Consider the following 20,461-nt stretch of genomic DNA (forward strand, 5'->3'; position numbering starts at 1 on the left):
ACTCGGATCTTCTTTATTCTAGTTATCAAATATAGGTATAGTAAGTATATTACCACATTCTGTTACTGGAATTGATGGTAAAAGGCGGGATTCTACCAGTGTGCGGCACAAGCATTTTGTTATTAAGGTAGTTACTGAATTTATTTGTGCTGCACATTGGCGGAATATCGCCTATATGTTTACAATAACGATTTGAAAATAAGTCTCAGACGGTGTTTTAATGAAAACTATTACAATAGGAGTACCAGGCGAGCTACGGTTTTGTAACGCGGCCGTGTGTTGATTATTATTTATGTAGGTACACGATAGCACGGTTATTGAAGCGACCACTGAAGATGCTTGCATAAATATAGGTAATTGTATTCCATGCTAAAACTAAAACAATACGTAATACCTTCTATATTTACTTACTCCATATACCTGCATATAATAATATTATTGTACATGCGAAGGTACCTCTTTTATCTAGCACCACCAGTTTATGTGCGATTTAGACGATTTTTGGCACGTAAACAAGGGTGCTGCACGTAAATAGGATAGTTTATTTTTTGTAATCCAGCGTCTCGGAGGAATGGGGGGAATGAACCAACCAAAAAAATATTATATTGATTTAATTTTACCTACGCATTTTAAATATTACAATAGGTACCTACCTGTAAAATGTGTACATTCCTTAATGCTTTAGAGCTCATTAGCATAGCCATTACTTAACCTATGTCCTGAAATACTTAATGAAAACTTTCGATAGGTATTGGCTAAAACAAATTTAGAAAAAATATCTCTTATCGTTTTCCCGGTGTACTCTTTTAAATACATACAGTTTTAACTTACGTAAAAGATAATTCGTCGAAAAAGTTGTGTTTTTCCAGCCTAGAGCACAAGTAGAAAACATTGCACTATGTATGCGTCAACTTCTAGTTTTTATGCAACTATTATTCCACATTCGCGCACGAACGACTAGGTTATACTTATTGAGGAAACACGAGGTGTATGTTCTTTGTTAACTAATGAAAGATTTGTGGAAAACGTCCAGCGGAAGATTATTCTTTACCTTTATGTTGCTCTCCATTAAATATTGTAAACATTGTACAATGTTTAACGTAATATCTGTCCTAAAAAGTAAACCATATTATATTGAGATGTTTAGATTAAAACAGTAATCTTAGTTCCCGTGACTAGAATTAAATAGTATTATGTTTTATGTCAGTAACATAATGAATACTGTCCAAAAGTGCGTGGAGGCGTCGGACATAAAGATATAAACAGGAATTGGTAATAGACCCGTTAAAATTCATGTTTTAATAATTATGTGTAGATTTACTTTTACCTGGTGACTTCGGAGTATAAAATAGGTTACGTTTTGATACAAATTGCATATGTACTTACAAGGTAAACCACTCGCCACGCTCTCGGTTCAATCTGGTATTTCGCTAACTCGCGTCTTTCGGTACTCGTGCACGTCGGTTCGCTAATTAAGTTAATTTAACACAACGTAAGTAAACAAAATAATTTTCTTTTTGGTTTTCTTTCTTCTGTCATATTGTTGAGCCCAAGACCTCGAAAAATATTTGTGATGTGTTTGTTGATGTCTTTACGGTTCTTCCTACCATATTACAAATTACTCCAACCTACCGTTAAGTACAGTCAGTACAGTTAACAGAAAAAATATCGCTGACACCATTTAAAAAAAAATCTATTCGATTGCTTTACGGTCGTCTCCATATACATATTATCAGTTAAGTAAATGTGTGGCTTTCCATTAGAGAAGGGTCCCTATGCCAATGGAGCATGGGATGCCGCATATATTTAACTCTTTACTGTGCCTACTAATATGTATTATTCGGCTCAAGCACGCCATATGCTACGCTCATTAAGCCGCAGGTAGTTCCGATCCGATGAGTAAGCAAGAAATGGATCTTTGTCTCGCCTGAGATAATCGGCCTGGCCTGGCCTGATGCATTACAAATCGCGAAGCCAGGACACGGCTGTTTTTAGAATAAGAATAAAATTATCTGAAGAAATTGTTTTTAAAGTTCCGTGCAAACAGGTGACAAACAGAATCCTGTTATTAAGCCTAATCTGTCTGTCCGTCTGTCAGCTGGCTGTACCTAACTTATGAATCGCAATAGAGATAGACAGTTGTTTTTGTTTACTAAAAATAAAAACGTAATTAATAATATTTGTATTTATGAAACTAGAACTTGGCGTAAGTACCTAATAAAAAAATAAAACATGTACTGCAGAGCAAGATATAATAAACACCGATCAAGCGTCAGTGTATGTAAAACAACATTGCAATTAATGTGTGATGGTGCGGAACCCTCGAAGCGCGAGTCCGATTCCAATAACCCTCCATCCACATATGACGTGGTGTAATATACATAAATAATAATGGGGAGCAAGGGCCCAACCTTTTCTGTTCTCTTTCACGACGCAGCAACTAGTATCATTTCTCTCTCCTCGCTTTTTTAAAATGCCGTTTGTCAAAAAAGGACAACCATACTGTTGACAAGGTGGACTTCAAATCAAGTGTTGCCTTTCTTGATGCGCCCAGGCTGTGTATGTGTGCGTAAAAGCGTATATGTGTGCTCTTTTAGGGATGTGAAAAGTCGATTTTAATCATGTTATATATCGATAAACGCTACACAGCGGAACGAAATGGCGATTAATTGAAGCTTCAATATCTTCGTTAAACATAAACATAATTGAAATGCTAATGGATAATGAATATATTATAATATAATAATATAATTCAATTATTGCGGAACACCTATTTTAGGAGGTATTTATGTATTTTAATTAAATATCTGAACTTTCCCTTGGTTCCCTGCTGGGGCGTGACTATAAAATTGTGATCTGATAACCACAATAAATAATAAAAGCGTTTTTGGTCATTTTAGGTATCGTTAAGCCTTTGAAGTAAAATTAAAATTGCAAGAAATGTCGATAGTTTATCGATATGACTTTATCGACATGGCTACAGCAACGTGGGCCTCATTGTTAATCGTACACTAAACAAAAGTGGCAACAGTGACAGCTCGCTGAGACACCGTCTATATATATATTATGTCTATGATGGGGAGGTTCAGGTTGCATTGTGCTCTAACAGATGGCGCTATAAACCCTCCCTTTTCAATAATCCAGCCTCACGCTACTAACCTGTTTGGTGAATGAAAAAAAAAATGTAAATGTTAAAAAATATTTTCCGAATTCCAACACTCAAAAATTAGAAGTGAAATAGGTATGTCATGTAGTGTCGGTTTCCTGTAAAAAATTGCAATAGTGTATTAGTTTGAATAACGCCGGTATTGTTATCTTGCGGCAAGGATCAGCTGTTGTCGGCGCATGTGCAGCTGCGAGGGGAGCTCCGGCCCCGGCTCGCCATTGACGCGCGGCCGCCCGAGGCGCTCACACGGTGGTGTCGGCGCGCATTATAACGGCGAAATTTGTGTCGATGGACGCGCATCAAACGGTGTGATCGGTCGCTCCGGCAGTGCGTTACTAGTGTATAATAGTCGCGTGGCCTATTGGGATCGTCGCCAGCATGGACGCGGTGCTGGCAGCGCTTGTAGCGCTCATGGCACTGGCCGCCGCGATGGCCGCCGTGCTGAGCACGCTCTCCAAAGCCGCGATTTTCGCTCTCCTGGCGATCGCGCCCTGTGTATACCGGTACAGGAAACGCATTTACGTAATCGTCAAGACTCTACCCCGGGATCTCAAGTAAGGACCATTTTGTTATCCATTCATAAATCTTAAGTTTATGTTTTGCGCTGGATCTATTGATTGACAAATTAAAACGCAGAAGATTTACAAATAGAGAATAGTGGAATAGGTTTGTAGATTCTGGTAAGACAAAATAACTACTATCCCTTAACTAACCCTTTAAGGAAAACAATACGTATTTGAAACCTATATCCCTATGACTTGGTCTTTGGATAATTAATACTACGTATTTAACTGTCTACCCTACCTAAGTACCTACCGCTCCTTCTGCTAGCGTTAATTAATACGCACACTTTTCCGCAATGATAAAATAACGATTTCATTTAATTTAAAATTGCATCTAGGTAAGGTAGGGTTTACTCGGGTAATTCCGAATGTCGAAAACTGCCGGATAATTCCGAAATGAGACTTCTATTATGATGGAATTAAGGGTGATTTTCATCTGAATTTCGGAATTATCCGACATTCAGTATTACCCGAATACACCTGAGTAGGTGTACACTATACCTACATAGGATTAGGATTACAACGTAGGAAATATTTTTTAAATCCAATAATTTGGTGTATACGAGGCACATTTAATAAACGGTTGTCATTGTTGGGATAGGTATTTTACGTCACAGTTGTTTAACGGAAATATTAATTTTCATTCGGAAACCGAGCCGGTAGTTATCTTCCAAATGTGGATAGAGTACATTTTTACTCATGATATGACGTGTCCAGAATTTAATAACATAAACTCGGATAGTATGCCTACGCCGGGAATACAGGCTCCGAGTGTTTTGGTCACACGGACGTGGTTTGGGTGCCTTGTATGCTCATCAAGACTTCTTTTGCATACATAATCTGCCCGTGCAAATACCTACATGGTCTTGGGTATATAACCCGTCAGCAGTCAATCATGGAGAGCAATAAACGTATATAATTATTATGATGTACCTACTTAGTAATATTTTTTAGGGGGACACGTGATTGATGATTTTTTTTCGCTTCAACCCTATGGTGTAGGATGTCGTCTTTCAAAACTATTATTTTTAGAACGAATTTTTTGACAAAGTAAATATGTATTTTCGGAAATAATCGCTCCGAAAGAAAAAAGTACGCGTCCCCTCGATCTTTTGTACCATGGATAAAAAATATATCAATAAACGTGAAAATAATAAAGCTTAATAAATACTTTCAATTAAAACTATAGCTGACATGATCGGTTTTTGAGTTACTTACTTATTGCAAAAAGTCTTCTTAGTAAAAAGAAGTAAAAATCGCTGCGCAACGAAGTTAAGTAGGTAGGACTTCTTTTTACTTGTTATGAATCTACATACGTTCAGGCTATTGTGACAGAACTACGGAACTTACACTAACGCTACGTCTTACGTAGGCGAACAACGCGCGAACGCGGCGCGGCGCGGCGCGGCGAAATCAATCCTTTGATGCCCATAGAAGTGTCCTACGTAAGCGATCTCGTTGCGAACGCGGTGCGGCGCGATTTGCACGCGAATGTCAGGCGGCGCGGCGCGGCGCGGCGCGGCGGCGGCCGCTTTCGCCGCGCCGCGCCGCGCCGCGTTCGCGCGTTGTTCGCCTACGTAAGACGTAGCGTGAGCATGGCCCGACATACTCTTGGCCGTTTTTATAGCTATATCAGTAGGTAATTGGGCCTATTCGGCTGAAACTGCGTGGTCAGATTAATGAAAATGATAAAAGCTTCATACGTGCCTTATCAGTCGTAACCATCGGTAGATATTAAGTATGTCTGTATTGTATCTAATGTATCTCCTCCATCATCATCATCAGATTTGTTTGTTTACGTACTCGTTTTTAATTCCACCAACTATTCAATGCATCGGCGTATACTTGAAACATAATATACCTACTCAGTTAACAAAACACACCTGTTATATTTTTTTTATACATTATTTCAATTTTTATCCCCTACAATCTATTAGTTGGGTAGTAATGAATATATGTATACCTACATATAAGTACAACTTTATATGCTGGATAAAAACCTCTTTTATTAGGAACAAATTTTTACCATTTGCCAACTTCGATTAATGAACAGACGGGATTTTCGTTTCCATGAAGCGCCATCAAACGTGTCGGTATTTTGGACTCCGTTATCGTAACGGACTGCAGTCTTCGAGCTTCACTGCACTTGACGCTCACGACGCGGCCCTGCGTCCGGCCAGACCGATTATAATGTTTTATTATTTTATTATATGTACTTATTGTAAAACATCTGGTCTCCTCTAACATTTTCTAAACCTTCTTTTAATATAATAATGGCTCAACGCGCTGCAATATTATGCATGTGATGACGGTTTTTCTCAAAACAATATCTATTGAACTAATTTTCCCATAAACCAGCTTTTTTATACAATTAGTTATGTAGTTACCTACGTACGTTACCTGAGCTCGTACGTAAAATTAGAGCTATAGTTAGGGAGGCGAGGTAGCTAAATGGCGTAATTCAACGGCGCCGTCGAGACCTATCAAAACCGAAAGATAAAATAATTTCGAAAAGAAAAGCTCGTATGGCAAAAACCATTTTAGCGGTGGGTTTGGCGTGTACGGTTTTTCAAAAATGTTAAAAAAAACAGTTACTTGGGCATTCTCGAGCGCGTCAGATATTCAAACTACGTATGCCCCGAGTGCCTCTGATAACAACGGTATACTAATCTGCCGGTTTGCGTGGTGGGGGTAGGCATAAAGTAGTCAAAAATGCAAAAAAAAAATATTTACTCGAGCGCGTCAGATTTTCGGAAGGGGTGTTAAGTAGGCCCCAAGGAAGCTTCCTTTAAAAAAACTGACGATTTCGGCGTGACGATAAGTTACGATGAATTTTTGAAAATGCAAAAAAATAAAGTTTTTTTGAAATACTCGAGCGCATCAGATTTTCATAGGGGAGGTTTATCTCGGTATCCTGAAAGCATATTTTTTTAATCTGACAAAAATGTTGGTGGGTTCTCTTAATCTGACCGAAAAAGGTTTTTTGGTTTCTTTTTTTTCCTTTCTTTCTCCTTGATAAAACGGGGAATTTAAGAATGACAATAAAGCGATAGATACAACCAACGTAAATGTAGATGAAATGTAGTACGAAGTGTATTATTTATTGTATAAAAAAATGAAATAATATAAAAATTGGATTATAATTGTATTGTTATGTATGATCTTTACATTTTTGCTCAATACAATTCATCTTCTTCTTCTTCTTCACTGGAACTTTCATATTGTGGCTCCTCATCCACAATTCTTTCCTGCTGAGTGCCTGCAACATCCGTAACAATTATTTCTATTCAGTAATTTTGTTGAAAGAATATTATAGAAGTACAAAAATTTACCTGAATCAAGCGTCTCGTCATTGCTGTCCTCAGTGTCATTCTCGTTGCCCAGAATATCCGGCGATACAACAACATTTTCATACGCATCGGGCAATTGATTCCCGATATACTCAAAAAACCGGGAGTTTGAGTTTTTATGATGCTTCAAGTCAAAAAGTTTTAACTTTGGACAAAAATGTAAACAGACCTTTTTTGTGTAAAATAAAATTACCTTTTTTGTTTATTTAAACTTTTTTTTTGTAAAATGTATCGTTCGCGACTTATATGCCGCAACGCGTTCTTAGGAAGACGAAATGGCTCCTCCACACTTCCGGTCATGCGGAAACCGGCAGATTTTGTATTTTTAGTAAGTTTTAGATTATATTCTTCAAAATAAAAAAATAAAAAATCGCGCTCGAGAATGCCGGATTAACGTTTTTTTTTACAAGTTCGCGACCCTATAACTCGGCGGCGTCAAGGACTTATCGTCAGATTAGTTAAATTTAGTCTTTAAACACTAAAATCAACCCCCAATATCTTAATCTGACGCGCTCGAGTATTTCAGACTATCCATTTTTTTTTACTAATCTGATCGTCTATCCTAGGCGCGCGTCACTACATATAGAGCTAAATACTTTACAAGGTTGTTCTATTAGGTCTAAGATATCTCTCATATCTTAAACTGCCACGCTCGAGTATTGCCGAAAATTCCCCTATTCGCCTCACTAACCACTATTCCAATCGTTGGCGCCTAAGTGGCGCTAACATATCGCTTCGAGCCAAATATTTTGGTAAGTTGGACTACGCATTACAAATCCTGTCGTGGCACATTAGGGGGGTATTCCACCTGTCCAATTTCTGTGTCCAATGTCACTGCGTATGTGTCTCTCATTAAGCAAATACTTACCTACACATTGGACAAAGGTATTGGACAGATGGAATACCACCCATTAGTCTTGCTTCTCGCAAAAATTATACCAAGGAGCGGAAACCTAGGTATCCGAATGATACAAATAAATTTACTTATCTTCAATAATGATCAAATCATGTGTAATATATGTAGGCACCGAAACAAGAAAGCAAATGTTAAAAAACATGTAGATATAAATATTGAAATGGTCCATTAAACTAATAACCATGAATGTTGATGACTTACAAAACCATTGTGATTTTAGTAGAATTTAATGGCTAACCAGCTAACCTTACCATACCACTGGGGATGCTATTAAAACTAAATTAGACAATGAGATTACATACGTACAACATGAAATTTTATATAAAATAATATTGTTTTCACCACATCTACCCGCTCAGAAAAGCACTCTTTATTCTTTGAAATTAGTGTGCGAAGTTGAACTTTATCCTCCAGAGTACAAAGTAATTGATTTGATAGTGTCCTAAATATAGGTACCTAGGTAGGTACATATAGCCTATGTTAAATAAACATTTTAGATGCGCACATGCATATATGCATGCATCTAATCTCCTAACCTTAACCGATCAATTTTGTACCCATATCTAAAGAAGTTGACCTGCCTGATAGGTTACAATGTAGTATGTCTAATAGTTCAATGCGCTTTCGGTCAGTGCAATGGAAAAACAAAGTGTGTGCTAAAACAAGGGCCATTATCTCTCGTATTCCGGTGTCCTGCGAGTTGAAGGTCGGCATTGAACGATTTCTCCTATATTTATATATATACCTACGTGGGTCGGGCGATCGATCGCCGCCACCTACATTCGCCACCTCGTGTCGGGGGCGCTGTGACGATGTTTGCAACTGTTTACAACATAATATTTAATGGTAGGATCGATCTAGATTACGTTTAAAACTTTAATAAGGCCTCCCTACATTTTATTTGATAACTGTCAATGCCAACCACAATACGAGTACAAAATAAACGGTAGAAATAACAAAGCAACCTGTTAAAATCAAGCAGGGATAGGTATATGTCCATTTCAATTACCTAGGTATATTAATTAGTTACTAATTAAAGATTTTGGTATGACCCGGTTACGACAAATCATTTGTAGGAAAAAATAAGTACCTAAGCAATTGACTTTACTAAAATTATTCATGTCACCCTAATCGTTTGAAAACTTATAGTTATAGCGATATGTATTTGTATATTTGTTTCTTACTCAAATGTTGAGCAAGCAATACTTGTCACGTAACGTTAACGAGTTGTCTGCGGCGGGCCGTCCTCCCGAAAGCCCGCGAAACCCGTCTGCCGCCTATTTTAATTCGTTCCTGACTCACTGCCCTTGGCATACTCTCAGTTTACCTTATTGCATATAGCCATGCAGACATTTAGATCAGCTGTCCCTTTGAGTAGTTACCCCTTTACCAGGCTAAGGGATATAAGTATATTTCCCAAATATACGGCACTTCAATCTGTGTTCTATTTTCGATCAGTAAGACTGACATACGATTGATATTTTAGAACTGTCAGCCTGGTAAAGGGTTAAAATAATTAACTAAATTTAGTTTTTGCAATGCAACCCAACATTTGCAAGAAATAATTATTTTAAACTTTAAAGTTTACCTACAGGACGCAGCAGCATTATTCATAAAAATATTTATTCAAGAAGGATATCCATTTGATTAGAGTACCTATTTTAGATAATCAAAAATGGTTTCTCAATTTCCTAAAATGATTTTCATTTAAGTAATTTGATTTTTAAAGGTCACAGGACGCAGCAGAATTATAAAAAAGATTTATTCAAGGAGGAAGACAATCAGTTTTAAACAATCAGTTGATCGTTTTTATTCCATTTGAATTTTTCCTCAATACTCAGTGACTCATTTTTTGCTCTCATTTAAGGATCAAGAAAGCGTCATGTCACTCATGTCCCTGACAATGATCCCTCACACCCATGTAGGTAACTGTTGATCTGGAATTGAGCTTCCGATAGCTTGATTGCATTGATCAATCTACTAAGCCAGTGTTTATCGAGGTTGTTTGACCTATCGAATGTTTACGCGGAGCTATTTTGGATGCAGCAGCCGCGTGCGTAGAATAGCTACTGTACTGTAACTACTCGGCTGTTACTACTTACTACAACCAGACAACCACTTACCGAGAAAACCATTTCTTGAGATCCATAACAACTATGCGTTACGTACTTATCCGTTGCCTGATTTTTTAAAATAATATAGTAAATGGTAATAATAGATGGCGGTTTAAAGTATCAAAAAATATACCACGCAGAAAAAAAATAAGTATTTCTTTACTACATACTAACATATTTCTTACGTCTTTTAACGTACTGTATGTGTTTCATATTTCGTAAAGTACACAGAGGCCAAATATAGTACAATACCTACTATATATTTGGTATCCTATGGCAACCATAGTAATCGGAGCTAGTACTATTATTTATTCTGTGTCGGAGCTCAAACGTAAAAGTATTTTTTAAGTATACTGGTTGGCAGGAGACGATGCGCTTGATATCTATGCGACAACGATTAGGAAGTTAAATCTGTATCAACATTGTAACAAACAATTTGGCATTAAGACACACGTCTCTCATAATTAGATGCTGACGTCATTAATCTAAAATAAGGATAATAAATACTTAATTGCACTTGTTTCCCCTTCGTGTGGGATGGTCACATGGCGGTCTCATTAAAATTAACTAACATGTTATTATCGGTTATAAGTAGTAGCCGAACTGAAACACCGGACAAAACATAAAAATAACCTTTGTCAAGAAGGTACTTAAATTACTTATAAATATGTACAGCTTGGCAAAACAGAGTAGAAATTAAAAAGTGGCAGCACTGTAGTGCCGTCCCGTTTTCTTATATAGATTTTTTAGAAACGGACGACACTACTGTTTTGCCACTTTTTAATTTCTACTCTTTTTTGCCAAGCTGTATCTTGTATCTTTTGGTGTTCGATTGAGTTACAAACTTTTAACTTTAATTCAATATTATGATATCAATGAGCTGGTCAGAATATTTGGTTAGATGATGGAGTTGAGCACAACTTCAAACCGATCGATATCTACTCGTTAGGGCATCTAATAAATGAGTAGCTCCGCAAAAAAGTTCAAATTTTGACAGTTTGTAGTTGTTTCTCCGCCGATCCCCAAAGTTAGGGCTGCCATCTCTAACTTCGCCGAACACGGACAAAGACTAAAAAATACCCGGACACTTGGCGTAAATCGCATTTTTTCCCTGATGTATATTTATACTGTTTTTACCTACTTTGTACATTGTACACAATAATGCCGGTAAATAATTAAATTCAATTAAGCTATTTGCTCACAATAAAAGTGTCCGGACACTTTTCGAAAACCCCCCCGGACGGCCTCCGAACTAGGACAAATCCGGGGAAACCGGACGGATGACAGCCCTACCCAAAGTGCAGGGTCAACTGTCTTCATTGAATTATGGGATTACGGCGGCGCCGCTTGCGTCAAACTGCGCCACCGAGATCGCGCGGCCGCGCCGCAGTGCATTCGGATGGCTTCTACTCTTCTGCATGCCCATGCTAATATTGCACGCTAATGCAACCAACCAGTCGCAATTCATAAAACTTGCAGCAGCAATTGAAAATAAGTACAGGCAACTGTAAAAATATAGGTGTAGTCAACTTATTCAAAAATATTTCCCATATTAGGTATGTATAGTTCTTAATTCGCTGACATTAGAGCTATGGGACATATTTTTGAGATGATTTGTGCACCCATATTTTTTACAGTTAACTGTACCTAAGTTAAACCGGTTTACTCAACAGGTAAATACAGTCAGCATCAAAAGCGTCAGCCTGACGCTAAAAGTTCCTTTTCTCTGATACCTTAAAACGTATCGTAGAACACTCGAATTGTTGCAGATACTTTTTGATGAAAACTGTCGAGATTATATCTCTATTTGGAAAAGTAAATGAGGGTGGCAGATCACATATATACTTTTGGTGCGTAGTCTTGTCCGCTACTATTGAGGCTGTCTGCAAACCTAGGTAGTTCGGTATTGATTAAAATTCCGGTAACGTGGTAGGGTGACGCTTGCCAATAATGTTATTGCGCAAGGAAGCACCAGTCTAGTATATATTCAATTATTAAATAATTATATTGTATTTGTATCCCTAATATTAAAAAAACTGTTTCTTGGTTTGATTGGTATGGCAATGACATGTGTATTTTGCTGGCCCATAGGTAAGTAGGTACATACCTTAGATAGTTCGGCGAACGACTGACGTCTTCAACCCTAATATGCACTGTCTGCTGTATGATAGAATAAACGCATGAATGGTAAAACTACATTCCGTATGAGTTGATGGTTGAGGTATAAATAAATACGTAGGTACTTATCTGAATGAATTGTTTTTCAATAAAGAATGCGTTAATAGACGTCGCAGAAGGCTATGGGAAGGTTTTTGCGAATGTGTTTTGATAGAAAAGTCGATATATGGTGTCCTGTTTTCATTACTGCACTCAAGCGTAGTTTCAATTGTCTAGCCACTATTTATTGAATTCCTTGTTTCTATTTTAAGTGTTTCGAATGAAACATTCCGAAATCGATACACACCACCTAGACTGGGTCGCAAGGTTAATCTTTAACGCAGCACGTGTTTTGAAGTTGGTCGTGTCGATGGGAACCCGGTGAACTTTAGCAGGTGACGCTTTGATACTGCGTAACGCTCGTCAAAGCCTGTCTTTGTAGCCGATTAGTTATAATACTGCAACGGGTGCTTCGAAAGGCTCGATTCGACCACGTCAGTCGAATAGGGGCCAAACTCGCCTCCTATCCTCCTGGTAGCAAGCGGTTCTGGTCCCTGTCGAAAGCGGTCGAATCCAACTTCTGCCGACCCACATTGCCACCTCTGCAGAAACCTGATGGGACACTGGCCCACTCCGCGACAGAGAAAGCTAACTTGTTTGCTTCTCTGTTTGCGAGCAATTCACGTCTAGATGCAGGCTCAAAACTTCCACCTACGCTACCTCAATGCAGTTCCTCTATGCAGAGAATTGCTATACATCAAAAAGAGGTACGCCGAGCTCTGCAGAATCTTGACGTGAATAAGGCCAATGGACCAGACGGTATACCTGCACGTGTACTAAAGCAGTGTGCGCCTGAGTTGTCTCCTGTACTGACACGCCTGTACCGCCTCTCTCTCCAAACAAGAACGGTGCCGAAATCCTGGAAGCTTGCAAACGTGCAGCCAGTACCCAAGAAGGGTAGTCGTGCTGATCCCTGCAATTACCGACCAATCGCCATTACCTCCATGCTCTGTAAAGTCATGGAAAGGGTACTTAACGGCAAACTGCTGGCATACCTCGAAGCAAATGATCTGCTCAGTGACCGTCAATATGGCTTTCGCCGAGGTCGGTCTACTGGGGATCTTTTAGCGTATGTCACGCACTGCTGCGGCGAGGCCATCGAGAGGAACGGTGAAGCGCTTGCTGTTTCACTGGACATCTCGAAGGCCTTTGACAGGGTTTGGCACGCAAGTCTCCTTAGCAAGCTTCCTGCTTACGGCATCCCTGCTGATTTTTGTAGCTGGCTATCTGATTTCTTGAGTGAACGGTCGATCAGAGTAGTTATTGATGGCTGCTCTTCGGACCTCATGGCCATTGACGCCGGTGTTCCTCAGGGGTCTGTTCTCTCCGCAACCCTTTTCCTGCTCCACATTAACGACATGCTGCAACCCAGCATTGTAGGTTATGCAGATGACAGTACGGTTGTTGAGAGATATTTGGCTAGTGCAGGGGACAGCAGGGAGGATATACGTTCACAGAGAGAGGCCATGGTTGAGCGAATGAACTTGACCCTTAGTCTCGTTTCCCAGTGGGGTGATGACAATCTGGTCACGTTCAATGCCTCCAAAACGCAGGCGTGTCTATTTTCCGCAAAACGGAGTCCATTCGACCTGACTCCTTCTTTCCGGGGTGCATCTGTACCTATTACCGACAGCCTGGAACTCCTCGGCATGGAGCTGAGTTCAGTCCTCGGCTTCGGCAGCTTCATTGAGTCTAAAGCACAAACTGCGGCCAGAAAGCTGGGCGTCCTAAATAAGGTGAAGCGATACTTCACACCTGGACAGCTTCTAACACTTTACAAAGCTCAAGTCCGGTCGTGTATGGAGTATTGCAGCCACCTGTGGGATGGCTCAGCTAAATACCAACTCGCCGCTTTGGACTCAGTGGAGCGCAGAGCCAGGAGGATGATTGGCGACAAGAAGCTAACGGCTAAGCTTCAGACTTTGGCCCATCGGCGGAAAGTCGCCAGCCTGTCGGTATTCTACAGGTTGCACTTCGGGGAGTGTGCCCAAGAGCTACACGAGCTCATTCCACCGTCCCCATTCTACCATCGGACTTTTAGACGCACGGCCGGTTTCCATCCTTACTTGGTAGATATTCCGCCAATTCGCACTAAGCGCTTTGCTTCTACTTTCCTTATGCGCACTGCCAAGGAATGGAATTCCTTGCCGGCGTCTATATTTCCGTGCTCTTATAACCCGGCAACCTTCAAATCAAGAGTGAACAGGCATCTTCTGGGCGAGCTCGCTCCATCGTAGGCCACGTCTACGCCTCGGCTAGTCTGTGGCCATGAGTAAACCCATGCTTAATAAAAAAAAAAAATACTATACATTATGTAGGTACCTAGGTAGGTATTATGGGTAACACGTATAGTAGTTATGAATGATTGAATAACCGAACTGCGGGTATATTGATAGCTCGGCCCGACACGGCCCGAGTTCCTAAATCACTGAGGAAACTTGAATTGTACCCCTTTTTTAGGTATCTATAGATACATGATGGCATCTTATTTTTATTTAAACGTCCTTTAACATATTCAGATGCAACATACCAAGGTACCAAGATTAGACGGTTGTTACATTCTCAGGTGTTTCATGTATCATTCCGTTCTCGGATCTCTTGAGATCAATAGAATACTCGTCATTACTCAAATCACTGTGTTCATTTGCTTGTTTTGTTGCCAGATTCTTGTGCCGCTATGTGAAAGGCATCGTCCGACAGAAGATATGGGGGCTACAGGATGCCACGGTCGCGGGGCTGTTTACAAAACGCGCGGCGCTCATGCCCGACGCGCCCTGCTTCATTGTCGTCGGAGACCGCACCTGGACCTACAAAGAGGTGAGTGCTTTAGTTTGCTGTCACACTCAATGGCAAGATTCATCAGAAAATCTGAAGGCTGCAAGTTGCCACTGTGTCAACTATCCCCAAACCGAGCAGCACTCACGCCGGGCGTGTCTTTTGCTCTTGAGCTCTGAGAGAATCTCCGACAAGAGAGATACGAGATATGAGGAGTGGAGGATGGTAATGTCAGACGTTCGGCGACGCGGCGCTTACGTTCTGAGGGGCTACCGCCAAAACCGAAATTCGCAAATTGCGGGGATCTTTCTCTTTTACTCCAATGAAGGCGTATTTAGAGTTACAGAGAAATATGCCCGCAATTTGCGAACTTCGGTTTTCGCGGTTATAGCCCTGTTCTGCTTACTATTGTTGTTCATTGTCGTTGGCGATCGCACCTGGACCTGCAAATATAAAATGCCGTGGTTTGAATCCTTCCTACTAGGTCCGTTTAAATATTATATCTATTACCACACACAGACTCACAGTCACATGCGTATTGTTACTAAAAAAAACCAATGCCGTGTGTGATATCTAATTTATAGTAGGTAAGATTTAAGACCGGCGTGTGCGTAAATCCTGCGATCAGATCTTAATATAGACGATACTGTAAATACGGGACGCTTTTTAAAATGGGGACTGGACTGCTTTGAAATTTAAATATCCTCGGGCAACAACTGAAGTTACTAAAGGGACACTACAAAGTATATTTTATTTATATCATTTTAAATGCATCAGATGCACATTCGAGAACATGACCATGGAATGGACCCTAATATTCTAATTGATAGCGTATATACCGCGTGTGGCCTGTAATATGGGCAAAAAATTCACTGTAGGCTGTACTCCTCATACTGATCAACATTTGTTCAGCGACTTTTGAAAATAACTTATAGTTTGATTTTTAATACACTTTAAAGGTTATTCAAAGACGCAATGTATTGAGAATTTTGTTATGTTTAAGGCTTGACAAGCAACGTCAATCACAATGACATATCGTGGCGATGGCGTCCGTTGAAGATAATATTTATTTTGTATGAAAAATAGGGAGTAAGTATAGTACTTCATAATTTTTAAAGTTGTAGAACAAAAGTGTCACCGTTTGAGGAGTACAATCTATGTTTTAATTATTTGCTCATGTTACAGGCCACACCCGGTATGTGTATCTGTTTCCTAAAAGAAACATGATTCTACCTAGATAATTAGATACAGTCCCTGAAAGTCGTTGTTCCACTGATAACGTGAGAAGTAGTTACCTATCTACGTCGTCGTTCTGAAGCCTCGCCTGATTACAGAGTAGATCCAAGGTCGCCAGACCTACGACATTTCTTGTTAAATGCATTCATACTTAATGGAAGGGTGTAGAATAGTCACTAATGCTACTTGCCGACATGACTCATCTATAACCTACTACTACTAGCAGAAGTTCTAAGGTCCTGTTTTCTAAGGGGACCTTGCATTTTGGAGACAAAGCAAACCGCTTGGAACAGGTGTTTCTGGGGGTGATCTGAGCCGATTAAGCCCGGTTGCCAAGAGGTTCCACCCAGCAGGTGGGCAGGGGAGGGGGGGCAAATGTGGCTCCGGCGCGCCTCACTCTAAGCTATATATCTGCATACATCTAGCAACTATATCAAGTTTGGTGTCTTTTTCTTGTAATTCGAGGATGAAGAATTCATTTCTGTGACTAAATTTTCACTCTTCCATACAAAAAAATCGAGAAATTAAAAATTCCAAAAAAATCTTTTCACTTCTTTTTTCGAAAATCTTCTACAAAATTAAAACTATGAGGATTTGCTCTAGAAAAAAAATACCTGTGAATAGCCCAGTTATCCTACTATATAGAATAGTAAACTTGTTAAACATTTTTTTTTCATAACTCTGATAAAAAAAAGTTTTGTGTCGCGCGGCGTACCTGCATTGTAAGAGCGGTATGCAGCGTTTAGGATTTTTAAGTATGTTTCGATGGTTTCTGATAAGTTGTTATTCTTCTGGTTGTAGAAAATTACTTCTGGACGTGATATATATACAAATATAAATTAAACGTATAAATATAGATGTTGGGAAAACTTTCGCCAATAGAGTTATTATAAATGTGATAATATTAACAAAGCAGATGTTTGATTAAAATGCGGGTTAAAATACGAGTAAGATATATATTGTTCGCAATTGCCACTACATGCCCATGGGTCCGTGCATTTTAGTTTTTTCTTAACGCAGTTGCACCTCCCTGCCCATTTTGTTTTGCAGCGGCAACGAATAAGCTCTAAACAAGCAGCAGCCGCCGCAGGTAGGCTTGTACATATGGGCTCCCAATAACCATTTTGTTTGGACCAGCTCCAGTCAGCAGGACATGGAAGCTGTTGCTGAGGGGCTATAATCTGTCCCCAAACATAGCCTCCTTGGTAAACTGCACGGAGAAATATGTTTACGTGGGTAGGGCATCTTCCATTGGATGCAGATTCTCTAACTGAAGATTTTTTTTTGTAAAAAGTACTTTTCGGCACTCTTTTGCACTCGTACTTGTACCTGATGTACTCGTAAAATCAGTAACAAAATACTATGCATTTTGTTAAAATAACGTCTAGGGGCCAATTCACACCTCGTAATTCAAATCTGTCCATACTTACTATTGTAAGACTCTTACTTGCCATACAAGACAATAACAATTTTTATCAATATTGGCAATGCCTGCTCAATATTGCCTTGTTTGCCGTATTTAAACCCCTCCGTTACGGCAGGATATGCGCTCCAAGCTTGAAATACGCTTTTTTCCCTGTCCATACAAAAAAGAAACAGTGTCGCAACCTGAAAAGGTGTGGAAGAATGACAAGACTTCTGACCTTTCTGGTCCTGTAAAATAAATTATATATCTATGCGTTACAAATAAAATCATATATTTAAAGAAAGTTTGCAGCACTTGACCAATTGCCCTGGTGAGCTGTCTCGTATACTGCGGTGACATATTTATTTTATTTACAATTAATGGAGGATTGGCACAGGAAAGAATCACCTGTTCCTCTCGTGCCATGCTATTGCATTTTCTTAAGCTAACGTTTGTAGTTCTTCCATTAATTGTAAATAAAATAAATAAATATGTCACCGCAATAAGAGACAGGTCAACTGGGCTAATGGTCACGTGCTGCAAACTTTCTTTAAATATATGATTTTATTTGTAACTCATAGATATATGATTTATTTTACAGGACCAGAAAGGATAGTAGTCTTGCCATTCTTCCACGCCTTTTCAGGTTACAACACAGTTTCTTTTGTGTGTGGAAAGGGAAAAAAAGCGTATTTCAAGCTTAAAGCGCATATCCTGCTGTAACGGAGGGCCTTCTTCTTCGTTACACTCTTGATAGAGTGGTCGTGGCCATTATGAAAACTTTTGAGCGACTCATTTAACGACACGTCGCCATTCCTCCCGTAGAGCTGCTTTCCGTAAGCATTCGCTTACTGTGACCGACACACTGATTTGGTTTGGTCAGTACATCTCATTAGAGATCTTCCCCTAGCCCTGTCACTTCCTACTCTTTCCTGCACAACTAGACGTTCTGTCGAGGTTCCGTCTCGACGAGACACGTGTCGAAAGAAGTTGAGTACCGAGTTTTGCCCGTAGAAAGCAACCGCTCTTTAATGCCAAGCTCCTCAATAATTGATGCTCAGTCCATGATATGCCCAGCATTCGTCTCCAGCACCACATCTCTAGTGCATTCACTTTCTGTTTTTCGGATGCCCTTAGTGTCCATGTGAGACATACAGCATACAGAAAAGTGGGAAATATGAGGGATCTGACAATCCTGGTTTTAGTGGTCCTTGTAATGTTCCGGAGGGATTTAAATACGTTATTGAAAAAAATGTTATTGTCTTGTATGACAAGTAAGAGTCTTACAATATTAAATCTGAACAGATTTGAATTACGAGATGTGAATTGGTCCTTAGACATTATTTTGATACTATGCATTGTGTTACAGTGTTCGGATCAGGTACAAGTACAAGTGTAAAAGAGTGCCGAAAAGTACTTTTTACAAAAAATAATCTTCAGTTAGAGAATCTGCCTCCAATGGAAGATGCGCTACCTACGTAAACATATTCTCCGTGCAGTTTACCAAGGAGGCTATGTTTGGGGACAGATTATAGCCCCTCAGCAACAGCTTCCATGTCCTGCTGACTGGAGCTGGTCCAAACAAAATGGTTATTGGGAGCCCATATGTACAATTGTACAAGCCTACATACCTGCGGCGGCTGCTGCTTGTTTAGAGCTTATTCGTTGCCGCTGCAAAACAAAATGCGCAGGGAGGTGCAACTGCGTTAAGAAAAAACTAAAATGCACGGACCCATGGGCATATAGTGGCAATTGCGAACAATATATATCTTACTCGTATTTTAACCCGCATTTTAATCAAATATCTGCTTTGTTAATTTTATCACATTTATAATAACTCTATTGGCGAAAGTTTTCCCAACATCTATATTTATACATTTAATTTATATTTGTATATATATCACGTCCAGAAGTAATTTTCTACAACCAGAAGAATAACAACTTATCAGAAACCATCGAAACATAACTTAAAAATCCTAAACGCTGCATACCGCTCTTACAATGCAGGTACGCCGCGCGACACAAAACATTTTTTTTATCAGAGTTATGAAAAAAAAATGTTTAACAAGTTTACTATTGTATATAGTAGGATAACTGGGCTATTCACAGGTATTTTTTTTCTAGAGCAAATCCTCATAGTTTTAATTTTGTAGAGGATTTTCGAAATAAAAAGTGAAAAGATTTTTTTGGAATTTTTAATTTCTCGATTTTTTTGTATGGAAGAGTGAAAATTTAGTCACAGAAATGAATTACACGAAAAAGACACCAAACTTGATATACTTGCTAGATGTATGCAGATATATAGCTTAGAGTGAGGCGCGCCGGAGCCACTTTTGCCCCCCCTCCCCTGCCCACCTGCTGGGTGGAACCTCTTGGCAACCGGGCTTAATCGGCTCAGATCATCCCCAGGAACACCTGTTCCAAGCGGTTTGCTTTGTCTCCAAAATGCAAGGTGGTGGACCTTAGAACCCCAGCTATACGGTTTTTCCGCGATATCGATAGTATCGCCGAACTGAATGTAGAATTTATATATAGGTACAATGCTGCTTAGAAAAACGGCAATGATTTTACGGAAAGGACCTTATGCGATCCTGTAGTGTAGTTGGTAAGTTTATAGACTACTTAGGGCCACTCCCTCTAACCCAGGGTTAAGCGGTTAAAAAGTGTAAATTTGAACCGGTAACCATGTTACCTCCAGGTTTAACCGGTTAACCACGGG

General features: G+C 39.6%; 1 protein-coding gene across 1 annotated transcript in view; it reads left to right on the top strand.

The window, feature by feature from the left end:
• The first annotated feature begins 3,236 nt into the window (after window positions 1-3,236).
• The window catches only part of LOC134663658 (long-chain fatty acid transport protein 4-like), a 31,441-nt gene continuing 14,216 nt past the window's right edge, over window positions 3,237-20,461 (top strand). Inside the window, exons 1-2 of the mRNA XM_063520101.1 lie at window positions 3,237-3,720; window positions 14,990-15,143. Coding sequence (XP_063376171.1) covers window positions 3,545-3,720; window positions 14,990-15,143 — 330 coding nt within the window. The 5' untranslated portion in view covers window positions 3,237-3,544. The remainder of the gene's footprint in view (window positions 3,721-14,989; window positions 15,144-20,461) is intronic.

The sequence above is a fragment of the Cydia fagiglandana genome, chromosome 4 (assembly GCF_963556715.1).
Source record: "Cydia fagiglandana chromosome 4, ilCydFagi1.1, whole genome shotgun sequence".
Classification (NCBI taxonomy): domain Eukaryota; kingdom Metazoa; phylum Arthropoda; class Insecta; order Lepidoptera; family Tortricidae; genus Cydia; species Cydia fagiglandana.